General features: G+C 43.8%; 1 protein-coding gene across 1 annotated transcript in view; it reads right to left on the bottom strand.

Moving 5' to 3' along the window:
- apoba (apolipoprotein Ba) overlaps window positions 1–13,586 on the bottom strand; it is a 40,521-nt gene that overhangs the window by 18,934 nt on the left and 8,001 nt on the right. Inside the window, exons 11-25 of the mRNA XM_062522202.1 lie at window positions 13,330–13,467; window positions 11,985–12,181; window positions 10,572–10,785; window positions 10,021–10,203; window positions 9,235–9,417; window positions 7,555–7,722; window positions 6,779–6,984; window positions 6,104–6,286; window positions 5,488–5,618; window positions 5,044–5,254; window positions 4,693–4,865; window positions 4,237–4,412; window positions 2,691–2,806; window positions 2,120–2,484; window positions 7–1,974 (exon numbers count right to left, since the gene is read on the bottom strand). Of these exons, the coding sequence (XP_062378186.1) occupies window positions 7–1,974; window positions 2,120–2,484; window positions 2,691–2,806; window positions 4,237–4,412; window positions 4,693–4,865; window positions 5,044–5,254; window positions 5,488–5,618; window positions 6,104–6,286; window positions 6,779–6,984; window positions 7,555–7,722; window positions 9,235–9,417; window positions 10,021–10,203; window positions 10,572–10,785; window positions 11,985–12,181; window positions 13,330–13,467 (4,612 nt within the window). The remainder of the gene's footprint in view (window positions 1–6; window positions 1,975–2,119; window positions 2,485–2,690; window positions 2,807–4,236; window positions 4,413–4,692; window positions 4,866–5,043; window positions 5,255–5,487; window positions 5,619–6,103; window positions 6,287–6,778; window positions 6,985–7,554; window positions 7,723–9,234; window positions 9,418–10,020; window positions 10,204–10,571; window positions 10,786–11,984; window positions 12,182–13,329; window positions 13,468–13,586) is intronic.

The raw sequence follows: 13,586 nt of genomic DNA, 5'->3' as shown, positions 1-13,586 counted from the left end.
CAATATAAGGCAGGGAAAGTATGTGAGAATCACTATTCTTGTCATATTTCAGGAACGCCGACAGACTAAATTCTTGGTTGTCAAAAGAGTGATCACTCTGGAAGTCTGGGTCATCAGACATGGCTGCTTTGTTTACAAGATTGGTGAAGACCACGCCAGCATATTCAATCCCCATTCTCTCGTCATTATTGTAGGTGCTGATGTCCTGATTGTAAGCATGGTCGTTTATCTTGGACTTGATCTTCCAGAGCCAGGACTGTTCACTGGGGGTCAAGACACCTTCAAGCTTATTTTCAAGGTGAGTCTCATGAGTGGCCCCAGAGGGCATCTTGTGTGTAGCTGATGCCCTGCAGTCGTGAGAGTGGGCAATGCCAAGCGGTTTTGCTCTCAAAAGATACTTGCTGTACAGCTGGCCCTTGTGCTTCCCATAGAAGTCCACCTCACTGTCACTATTGAGGATGGCATCAACAGTTAGACTGAAAGGCTCTGCCATCGTCCGCAGGGTGCTCTCTAGACGCAGGACCTTGGAGTTGATCAGAGCCTCGCTGCTCAGTTTAGATGCCAGCCCTGCATATTGCAGTTCAAAGTTGTGATTAAACTGGGTCTCAGACAGTTTGACGTTTGTGCTGCATTTTACAAATCCAGCGAGGTCAGCATAGTTGATGGAGCAAGCGTGTTTCATTTGGTCACCGCCAATAGAGGCACCAGTTATGCTACCTGACAGATCCAGCTTCAGTGGCTCCAGCTTCAGCTGTCCTTCATTGCTGAGACTCATGTCAAAGAGCTCAATGTCATTGTTAGTGCTTATTGTTGCAACAAATGGCTTTAGGTTCACGTTGATGTCATGCTTGTAAGACGTGCCATCACAAACAAAGCAGTCAGACTTGGAGCGGAGAGTCAAGGTCCAAAGAGTGATCTTCAATGAATGGGAATTTCTTGTGGTCATACCCCCTAGAGCCCCTGTCACACTGTCAGCGTAGGTCAGGCCTTCTGGAGTTAGACCCACACTTGAAGTGTAGTCAATGTCGGTATCAAAAAGGTTTCCCTTGAGAACTGTGTTGACAGCAGCTTGTGAGGAAGTTACTGTACCCTCTATTTTGAGCTCCCCATCGTTGTCTCGGCCAGCTGCTTTGGATGTGACCGATAACGTGGCTCTAGTGTCGTCAATCCTACCATCAAAGCTATTTTCGAATGTCATCGGGCTGCACTGCAAATTGGTTGTGCCACTAGTGGTTAAACCGGTTGCACTGTTAATGTTGTGGGAGGATTTGTGGGAACCGCGGCAAGAGTCAAACACCACGGAGCCATCCGCACTCGTCTCCAGGCCATCACCGTCCAGTGTCCCAGAAAGGACACCGTAGGCTCGGTTTTTTCCGTCATCAATCTCTGTTTCCACCTTCAGGTTTGCAGCTTCACAAGCGATGCCGAGGGCAACTTTGTTATTGATGGTATTGCTCAGAACCTTTGCCGTGGCGTCTGACTTCAGAGTGAACTTGCAGTCCTCTAGTTTCAGCTCTAACATGTGTTTCAAGGCTTCATTTGGTGTCATCGTTCTGGATCGGACAGTCAACACCTCATCTGTGAAGTCTCCATTCATCTTGTTTTCAAGTTGAATAACTGAAGAATCAAGCTTGAACGTTGATTCTCCTTTGTTGTCATTTTTGCCATCAAACATGTAGGTCATAGTGTATTCAAATTTAGCAAACAGAGGTCCAACCTTGATGTCTCCATCCATGTCACCATCTCCTTTAACCTCATCGCCTTTTGACAGAGACTGTGAGGAAGAATGTAAAGATGCAGATAGTCCAAGTGGGCTTGACGCTTGCAGTCTGTAATTAGTTCGTCCAACCACATCGTCTTTCCAGGCAATGGTTTCCGAGGCGCTAAAGCTGGCGTCCAGGAGGCTGTGGCTCAGTGAGCTGTTCACCACATACTTTAGGGACTCTTCAAACGTGCCTGTAATCATTCCAGCACCTACGAGAGAGCAAAAGCTATCAGCATGCAACACATGCAATATGTTCATAACATTGATTCTGAAGACATATATAAATATTAGTTAGTAAAGCCTTTAATGCAGTATGCTGCAATACCAAAAATAACACACAAACGTCAACAATACCTTCAGCTTTGAAGGGTAGGATGCAGTCTGAGATTATTTTGTATTGGCCAATGAAGCTGGGGACATCAGCGGTATTGTTTCCGCCCAGGACTGAACCCTCCCAGCTGCACAGGCTACTGGTAACCTTTGTGGTCAACTCAGCCAGACCTAGCATAGGCATTGAGAAGTCAATGTCTTCGGGAATGGAGAAGGATGGAATTCTTATAGTATTGGCAGGAATATCCAGGCCTATTTCTGGCACAAAGATATTTGGGATGGACAGCTCTGGTGGAATTCTTAGGTCATCCGAAGATTGGCCCCCAAGTGGAAGAGGTAACGAAATAGTCATTCTGCCCTTGTTGAACTGGTACCTGAACAGAGTTTCCCTGTAAAAAAAGGAAATGGTTCTCATTAGTGGAGCTTGAACAGGTAAACAGCCATATAAAACTGGGGCTATACTTTGTAATAACTGTAGATTTAAAAGTGTAAATGGGATAGCCATCAATAAACATACAGTACATACTGTATGTGAAGGTGGTTGTTATGTAATAAATCCCAAAAGTGCCAACATGTTCAAAGGAGAGTGAGTTACCATTTCATAAATAGCTTCTCAGGAACAGGTGGCAGCTCTGGGATGCTTCTTCTGCTCCTCAGGTTGTTTACATAGGGAACATCTGCCGCCACTTTATCAAGCCAGATGTTGACTGCCTGTATATTATCACAACATAGCAACAATGTTATTCAACATGTTATGTTAAATGTTAACCACAAAATGAATCTAAAAGCCACACACATACACACACACACACACACACACACACACACACACACACACACACACCACCACTCCCTTAATTTTGCACCTAGATTAAGTGAAACGAGGCAAACATGTGTGCATGAATGTCACTGAATTTTCCATGTAGATAATGAGGGCCCTCTAGTGGTGTGTGAAACCACTAACAAAACGAAAATACATACATACCCCCACCAATACAACATAAATACCCCAACCAATACATACATACCCCCACCAATACAACATAAATACCCCAACCAATGCATACATACCCCCACCAATACATAAATACCCCCACCAATGCATACTGTACATACCCCCACCAATACATAAATACCCCACCAATGAATAAATACCCCTCCAATACATAAATACCCCCACCAATACATACATACCCCCACCAATACATACATTCCCCCACCAATGAATACATACCCCCACCAAAACATAACTACCCCCTCCAATACATAAATACCCCCACCAATGCAGAAATACCCCCTCCAATACATAAATACCCCACCAATGAATAAATACCCCCTCCAATACATAAATACCCCCACCAATGCAGAAATACCCCCTCCAATACATAAATACCCCACCAATGAATAAATACCCCCTCCAATACATAAATACCCCCACCAATGCAGAAATACCCCCACCAATGCAGAAATACTCCCTCCAATACATAAATACCCCCTCCAATGCATAAATACCCCCTCCAATACATAAATACCCCCTCCAATACATAAATTCCCCCACCAATACATAAATACCCCCTCCAATACATAAATACCCCCTCCAATGCATACATACCCCCACCAATGCAGAAATACCCCCTCCAATGCAGAAATACCCCCTCCAATACATAAATACCCCCTCCAATGCAGAAATACCCCCTCCAATACATAAATACCCCCATCAATACATCCCTAAGGTTAATCATGACCACTGCTAGCGCTAGCACTGAGTTGTGACATTTATGTCAGGTTTTGCTTTGTTTTGTTTTTTTCTTTAAAAAAAGTCAAGGACAAACCTCTGAAAATGACATGCAAATGTCTTTTTTTGATTTTCTTTTAGGAATACAGGCATTAATTGCTTGGTAAGACAGTTGTGACTAGTATCAAAGCTGATTTAATAAAGTAAAAAAAAAAAAAAAGTCTTTGAATATGTCTAATTTAAGATTATCTTTGCCAGCAGAACCCCACCCCTCAATGACCCCAGGATGAGTTATTGACACAGTGCAGGACCAATCAACACCCCTGGATGAGTTATTGACATAGTGCAGGACCAATCAACACCCCTGGATGAGTTACTGTAATGAATCCCTTTCTGTGCCACCAACCTCAAAGCCTTTAGAGACAATGTGACGCAGCTTCATGTCTGTCTTGGGGACCTTCTGGTCCAACATGTCATCAATGGCTGCCTGCAGGTTGTTCCTCATACCCTCCATGTTGGGGAAGAGTTTGTCAAAATCTGAATTCATATCTGACTTCAACTCGACCTCAACTTTGTTCTCATCTGTGATGTCAAAACAAAAATGGCATAAACGTCAAACAGCACTCAGTATTTAAGATTCACACACTTCTTGTGTGCAAATCATAACGATAATAATAAAACACAACTCAGTATTTAAGATTCACACACTTCCTGTGTGCAAATAATAACGATAATAATAAAACACAACTCAGTATTTAAGATTCACACACTTCTACATTACAGTATACATACAGTCTACAAACTAAATATATTACAATTTATAAACTTGAGGTGAATGTGAACTGATAAAAAATGTCCGCACCATATCTGACGATGGCAGTCTGAATGGAAGACATCTTTGGGATATCAATGTCTGTTTCCAGCTGTAGAATGAGTCCATTCTCCTTCTTCAGGGTCGCTGTGGTTGTTGCTTTTGAGAGCAATGAGGGGATTTCCATCTCAACCTGGACCAGCGCATCCTTCATGGACTCCAGCCTGCAGAGGCAGCAAGAAAACGTCTCATTAAAACATTTTGACAGTATTCCAGCACCAGAAATATTGTTTTCTACAGTGGTAACATTCCCAAAAGCCTCTTTCAGTTGTATCCAACTGTTATAATACAAATGCCACTAGCTATATTAACATTGCAAATATACTCGGCAAGCTATCATACCTTGCCCGGGCAACCAGTGACATTTGTGGGACATTCTTATTGGTCACATCAATAGTGAAGCCTTTCATTTTCTTCCCCTTCACATTGCTGTCACCAGCGGTCAGCTTCAACCCGGCCTCAAAATCAGTGTCTGGGACCTGGAGGTCAGTGGTGAAGATGCCCTTGTTCCGGTTGTACTTCATGATGGCTGTGGCTTCACAAGGCTCAGACCCTGATGGAGACGGGGAATGATCAAGAGAAAAGGTCACAAAGAGCGATATTTAATGTACTTTATGACATTACATTACGGAATTAAACCATGAGTTTCCCCTCTGTTTTTAGAGTTGCGAGAAACACAATTAATTTTACTGTACAACTAGATTTTAAATACATGACTTATGAAATACAATTAACCATCATGACCACTCAGATGGAAATTTGCGTTCATCAAATAGGCAAACTTACCCTCCATTTTCAGATCGATCTTCACCGAGTCCACTTTATGGCGACCCTGCTTGCCCTCCGAGAGGAGTTTGTAAGCGACGGTGGCGGTGTACTCCGTGACCTCCCCTGTGGGCTGGAGATCTAACGCAAACCTGCGGGTACAGGAAATTACCTCGTCTTGATTGGATGGAAATGTCAATGAACATCCATTGTCCCTTTCTTACTAACAAGGTAATGTCACAAACAATCGTGCTTTGTTCACAAGCTAACAACTAGCTTTATTCACAAGCTAACAAAGCATTCGAGCAGGCAGCCGCTGACTACTGCAGGACACAATCATACTGCAGGGAGGCCAGACATGTCTTATCTGAATAAAATGACTCTTTACGGAGCTCATATGAAGACTTGATTATAATATTCAGCTAATATTCAGATTTCTTTCTTTAATTTAGCACTCACTTGGTTTCCCCAGTGAGGGAGCTACTCACTTGGTTTCTCCAGTGAGGGGATAGTAGGGAGCTACTCACTTGGTTTCTCCAGTGAGGGGATAGTAGGGAGCCTCATTGTTCATGTTGTACTCACTTGGTTTCTCCAGTGAGGGGATAGTAGGGAGCCTCATTGTTCATGTTGTACTCACTTGGTTTCTCCAGTGAGGGGATAGTAGGGAGCCTCGCTGTTGGAGCTGGCGTTTGAGTAGCGCATGGTGGTGCAGTACTTCAGGCCGGTGAAGAGGGGATGGCACTCAGTGGTGTCTGTTCTGTCCTCCACCAGAGACGGCACAATCTTGGGCTGGGACGAGGACACGGACAACAGCTTGTTGCTGTTTATCGAACAGGAAAAGGAAAATAAACACTATTATGTGACACTAGTGAATTAACGGGGACATACAGTAGCCCTGTTTAGGAAAATAAACACTATTATGTGAGACTAGTGAATTAACGGGGACATACAATAGCCCTGTTTAGGAAAATAAACTCTAATATGTGACACTAGTCACTAGTGAATTAACGGGGACATACAGTAGCCCTGTTTAGGAAAATAAACACTATTATGTGACTCTAGTGAATTAACGGGGACATACAGTAGTCCTGCTTGTTGGACAGGAAAAGTCAAATAAACACTATAACAGTATGTGAGTTAGTAAATTAATGGGGACACAGCCTTGTGGTGACCAGACAAGAGTTGTATGGCCGTCTGATTTCCTCAAGGCAATGTTATCAAAACAAATAATCATTTTATTATCACAGTATTGCTCTTCATCTCCTTGATAATAAGAATCGTAGATATTACTGATCACTGGTCAGCCACCCACCTGATGCTGAAGAGCTGGACATCGCCCTCTGGTGGCGGGATAGAGAGCTTGACCTGGCCCCTGGCGATGGTGACCTTAGCGTTCAGAGCACTCTCATGGTACAGGTTGGTGTGCATCTCAATGCCCGCGGCGACAAACTCAGGGATGTGTACGCCCATGTGGGTGATAAACTCCACTCCAGCAGAGGGCATGAAAGACACCTGGTGCTGGGGAGAGGATAGCAGAAGCCCATGCTGATTATGCTGTTTTTCTTTCCCCTCCAAGAATGGAACATTGATTGTCTATAGATATCTAATTCCATTACAGGATTCTCATTCGTTACTCAAAACTAAAATTGCACTTGTGTGAAAAAAAGAGTTCAGATGCAAAACTCTCTAAATCCGTCTGACCATTTCTCTTTTAAATTAGCATTTTTATTGGGCTTTTTTTTTGCCTACAAATTGATATTTCACACCAGGAAGTGGTATTTAGAAGGTTTTGAAGCAAAACTATTTGATTAACGTAACTATGAGTGGAGATCATTCACTCACGTTTAGAGACTTTGGCATCTGAACTCTTCACTACCTGAGCTTTTCCTTTGATTAAGATAGTCAATGCTATACAGTGACTATACAGTTTATATCAGCGTGTAAATGAACATGCCACTCAAATCTGTGTCTGTGTCTGTCTGGTCCTAGCTCTGCCATTTCAACCAATCAAAGTGCAGAGATGAAGTGGACACAAGGACATGTGTTCATTCCAACTGAAGTGTGTGTCTTGTTTCGCGTTGCCGTTACCATATCTGGCGAGACCGAAATGCCTCCCCTCGCTCCCGGGGCAAAGACACCAGACAGCGAGAGCCGGAGAGGGAACCCTGAGCCGGTGGGCAGGACCATGTTCTCGTCCATGAAGATGTAGTGGCCGAACAGCTCGTTATCCTCGCCGGACAGCATCGCCTTCAGACCCTGCGGCCACCAGAGGAAGAGCCAGGAACACACAGTAAGACACACCACAGACATCACACAATATCACATCTCAGACATCACACAATATCACATCTCAGACATCACACAATATCACATCTCAGACATCACACAATATCACATCTCAGACATCACACAATATCACACCACAGACATCACACAATATCACATCTCAGTAATCACACAATATCGCATCTCAGACATCACACAATATCACATCTCAGTAATCACACAATATCACATCTCAATACTGTATCCAGTAGCACTGCTCAGGGGATGTCCTTACATGGTCATTTGGGTGCTCTATGATCTGATGAAGGCCCTATAGGCTGATATGTCATTGCCTAATAAACCCTCCCACATGAAGGCAGAGTGTGTGGCACTCTTCACTAGTGAACAGCACCCCACACAACACACAACACACAACACACACAACACACAACACACACAACACTCTTCACCAGTGAACAGCACCCCACACAACACACAACACACACAACACACAACACTCTTCACCAGTGAACAGCACCCCACACAACACACAACACACACAACACACAACACTCTTCACCAGTGAACAGCACCCCACACAACACACAACACACAACACACAACACTCTTCACCAGTGAACAGCACCCCACACAACACACAACACACAACACACAACACTCTTCACCAGTGAACAGCACCCCACACAACACACAACACACAACACACAACACTCTTCACCAGTGAACAGCACCCCACACAACACACAACACACACAACACACACAACACTCTTCACCAGTGACCAGCCTCCCACACAACACAACATACAACACACACAACACTCTTCACCAGTGAACAGCACCCCACACAACACACAACACACAACACACACAACACTCTTCACCAGTGAACAGCACCCCACACAACACACAACACACACAACACACACAACACTCTTCACCAGTGACCAGCCTCCCACACAACACAACATACAACACACACAACACTCTTCACCAGTGAACAACACCCCACACAACACACAACACACAACACTCTTCACCAGTGAACAACACCCCACACAACACACAACACACACAACACTCTTCACCAGTGACCAGCACCCCACACAACACACAACACACAACACACACAACACACAACACACAACACTCTTCACCAGTGAACAGCACCCCACACAACACACAACACACACAACACACACAACACACACAACACACACAACACACAACACACACAACACACACAACACACAACACACACAACACTCTTCACCAGTGAACAGCACCCCACACAACACACACCACACAACACACAACACTCTTCACCAGTGAACAGCACCCCACACAACACACAACACACACAACACACAACACTCTTCACCAGTGAACAGCACCCCACACAACACACAACACACAATACTCTTCACCATTGGCCAGCCCCCCACACACGGTACACATGCACTTCTCATGTGGATGCTCTTACCTTGGTGGGCAAGTCCTTGAAGACTATGCTGGCATACTTAGCAATGTCCTCGCCTAGTTGCTTCAGGTCGCTGGTCTTGATGTAGCCCAGCTCTCTCCTCAGCAGTCTGACGTATGCCAGAATCTCAGAGGAGTCCTGAGACTTCAGCTTCTCCATGAATTTGTTGAAGATGTCCTGCGGCAACTGTGTGAATGTGTGTGTGAGAGAGAGAGAGAGAGAGAGAGAGAGAGAGATTGTCTTCCGTACAACACCAAGGGTCCCAGACTAATACAGTGAAGTCTTGGCGTCACTGTAATGAGTGCTCTCATTGTGTGTGTGTGTGTGTGTGTGTGTGTGTGTGTGTGTGTGTGTGTGTGTGTGTGTGTGTGTGTGTGTGTGTGTGTGTGTGTGTGTGTGTGTGTGTGTGTGTGTGTGTGTGTGTGTGGTACTTGACTAAATACCAACCCCTCCTTGCAAAGATCAGTGACCTAGGCTATGCATGTAAATTTGTGGCGTCGATATCTGGCAGCCTGGGACACGCCCACAAACTGACAATCGATGGACTACGACTGGCCTATCAAAAGGAAAGTCTAAACAACTGGCGAAATTCTGCTCCATATCAGCTGTGATAGGCAGTCTTGCTGTGTGCCGTAGGTGATGCTTTATGTACCCTTGAATGACAAAGCTGCATTTTCTCTGAGAATATTTGAATCCTTTCTGTAAAGAAATTTGATTGGCGGATTCAAATAAAGAAATCAAATGTGTGTGATGGGTGTTCTCTTTTCTTGGGTGTCTGTATTCTCACACCTGTCGTTTCTGCCGGTCTCCTGGCGTGGAGCCAAACAGCTTGTCCAGGAGCTTTTTGAGCTGTGGTGACGTGTTGTCCCCTAGCCAGCTCATGGTGGTCAGCAGCAGGTTTGGGACGAGGCCGTCCTCACCAACGAGGGCCTCAGCGAAAGGCTCAAGTCCCTCAAGGCCTTCAACGCCAACCTGTGAATAAAATCAACAGCAGAGAATGTTATTTGGTCTCAAAAATGAACCGATGACTCTATTACAAGGTGTGGAGCACTGGTGTGCAGTTGAATGTGAATATCATAATCATTTCAAAATCACCAGATCATAATCTCTTCTATGTCTTTTGATATCCTTGTGTTTAACCTTCTTTACTCCTGAAGTATCAAGAGATCGCCCTTTGGACACACACACACACACACACACACACACACACACACTCTGAAAGGACCCCCTTCATTTACAGTACTACAGCTTGGTCTGTGTGTATCTCAATTGAAAGTTGCTTTGGATAATACTCATCACAGTAGGCAGAACAGTACATGTGAATATGACACTTTTCTTACCTCAATATCTTCTGTTCCATCCAGGAAATTGCCAGCAATCTTGAGAATGACTTCTTTTGGGAGTCTGCTATACTGTTCAGCAATATAATGGCTCTCCAGGCTAGCAAGGTGAGGTAGATTCAAGACGCGGTGTCTGGATTTTCCATCATAGTTTGGAATCACTTCAATAAAATTTGATATGACTTCATCTTGAATTGAATATGCAGCACCTGGGCTATAAAACAAAATTACATGGATAAACATTGCTGTTGTTCATAATAGATTTGGGAGATAATAGTTAAAGGAACACTTCACCGTTTTTTCATATTAAACTATGTTATTCCCTTAATTCAGACGAGTTGATACATACCTCTCACGTTTCAATGCGTGCACTCACTGGCTCTGGCGCGCGGCGCAACTTTGATAGCACTTAGCTAGCCCAATGCATTCATTAGGATCCAAACAGAGATGAAGTTAGAAGCGACCAAACACCTCCATGTTTTCCCTATTAAAATACAGTTACACGACCAAGTATGGTGAGACAAAATAAAACGAGGTGCATTTCTAAGCAGGCAAAAGGGATAACTATATTGTGTGGCGGAATAATATTGGGAGCACTTAGACTCTGCGCAGTAATATCCTCACTCCAAAGTGACACTGAAAGTGCAATAGTGAGGATATTGCTGCGCCACACAATATAGTTATCCCTCGTACCTGCTTAGAAATGCACCACGTTTTATTTTGTCTCACCATACTTGGTCGTATGACTACTCATGTAACTGTATTTTAATAGGGAAAACATGGAGGTGTTTGGTCACTTCTAACTTCATCTCTGTCTGGATCCTAATGAATGCATTGGGCTAGCTAAATGCTATCAAAGTAGCGCCGCGCGCCAGATCCAGCGAGTGCACGCATTGAAACGTGAGAGGTATGTATCAACTCGTCTTAGTTAAGGGAATAACGTAGTTTAATATGAAAACATACACAAAAATCCTTCAACAAAGCAGTGTTTGCTATTTATTGAAAGTACAGCAGAAGTACTGCAGTACATAACAATTTGTACTGTATTTTGTATTTTGAATTAAACTAACCTTTACCTGCTGTGTTATAAAATTAAATAGAGTAACATGAAGCTTATCTTTTATAGTTTTCCAGCGTGGAAAAATAATAGTATACATCATGTTTCAGAGGTGACAAAAAGGCGAGGAATGGCTTGGATAGCAGCACTAAGGAAGCGCGAGATTATGTTCTGTTTATCACACAATTTTTTCACGCTTAGTTTTCATTATTATCATGCCAGATCATAGACCCAGAACACTAGGTTTACATGGGCTGGCATCAGGCGAGCCAAACCTACCCATAATTCTTTGTGTTTTGATGACTTTGGTCACATGTCTTAGCGATCTCTATAGATCGTATAATTTGTATACATACTTGTCAACACTTAATACGTTGATCAGGTGAGATGCCACAAAGTTCTTGACTTCAGGGTCCATCTGAGCGGTCTGAAAGTAGCGCAAGACTGAGGTCACATCAGAGCCCGGGTTTCCCATGATGGTCATGTACACCACCATCCGTGTCTGAGGCGACGCACCTTCATCCTGGAAGATCTGGAGCAGACTTGCCATGATCTGGAATCCACGGAAGAATTGAAGGGAAGAGAAAACAGTGAGGAATGCTGACATGACGCAGCGCAGTTCCAGCGTTACGGATGTGACAGTTGGACTCATATACAGATAACAAAACGCCTTTGAGCATAGACCACACTACTAACAGTGAATTCATCTGCTCAACGTTTAAAGGAACTGTATGTAGGATTCTGGACAAAACTGGTACTGTAATTACTTGCAAAATACTGTAGAGGGGTGTACACCGCAGCTGTGGTAACTAGAGCAGAGTTGGCATCCCGGATGCCGAAACACAACTGACTTTGTGATGTTGTTAGTGGAGGATGGCGCATCAGGCCAAAACACAACAACATCAACATCAGTTGAGGGCTGCAACTTCACTTTTTTACTGTTCTCAGTGATATACAGTAAGTATTTGAAATGAACATAATTTCTTAATGTCCAGTGACATATCATGACTGATTGAAATACATTTCTTACATACGGTTCCTTTAACGTGACCTCTGTCCTCTGAATGCTGACACATTTCATATAATCCTTTACATCCGAAGAATACATGGCATTTATCAGCGTTATGGATGTGGCATGAAAATGTAACACTTTTATGAGAGATTACAGGTTTTCTACAAACTCTACGAAATTTAAAGGAAACTGCCGAAACCATGATTTGTAGCATGAAGGAGACTTGAATGAACACATGATACGTTTTTGAAACTGTGCATCTTTTTTGCTATGGAAAAATGATGTCATGGATGTGACGTTTTCATGTTATGGATGTGACGTGTCTGAACCTCTACAAACTACATTTAAATGCAGTCTTTTATTCAATTGCAAAAAATCTCTGTTGTCTCATATTAATGCCACAAAAGGTGCCAACTGGCCTCCTCACTTTGTCATGGTGAATCCTGCCCCCTGCTGGACAAGCAGCTCTGATTGGTTAGTGACTGCTGGACAAGCAGCTCTGATTGGTTAGTGACTGGCCTGCAGGGCCGGGTTTCCCAGATTCGTTAAGAAGCTCTTAAGTGCTGAGAACTCCTTAGGAGCCCTCTAAGAACGTTCTAAGAATGCTCTTAAGAAGTTCTTAGCACTTAAGAGCTTCTTAACGAATCTGGGAAACCCGCCCCGCCCCGCCCTGGTCTCCAGGCACTCACCTCTGATTTCATGTCCATCTTCCGGAGGGCCTTAATGGCTGTTCTCTGTACTAAAGGGGAGGCAGCTGATTGGCTCACACAGCTGAGAAGGGCGGGCTGAACCTTATCCTGCACTGCAATTCCGATCATCCCAATCACCTGAGGGTGTAGCAAACATCTTATCCATATTGTAGTCACACTGTCAGTAAAACATCTTTGAGCTCAATATTCAGTTTAAACAAAGAAACAAATACTTTAAACACACTTTAAATCCCTGA

Source organism: Sardina pilchardus, chromosome 20 (assembly GCF_963854185.1).
Source record: "Sardina pilchardus chromosome 20, fSarPil1.1, whole genome shotgun sequence".
Taxonomy (NCBI): domain Eukaryota; kingdom Metazoa; phylum Chordata; class Actinopteri; order Clupeiformes; family Clupeidae; genus Sardina; species Sardina pilchardus.
Note: the sequence above shows the minus strand (reverse complement) of the source record. Positions and strands in the feature narration are given on the sequence as shown.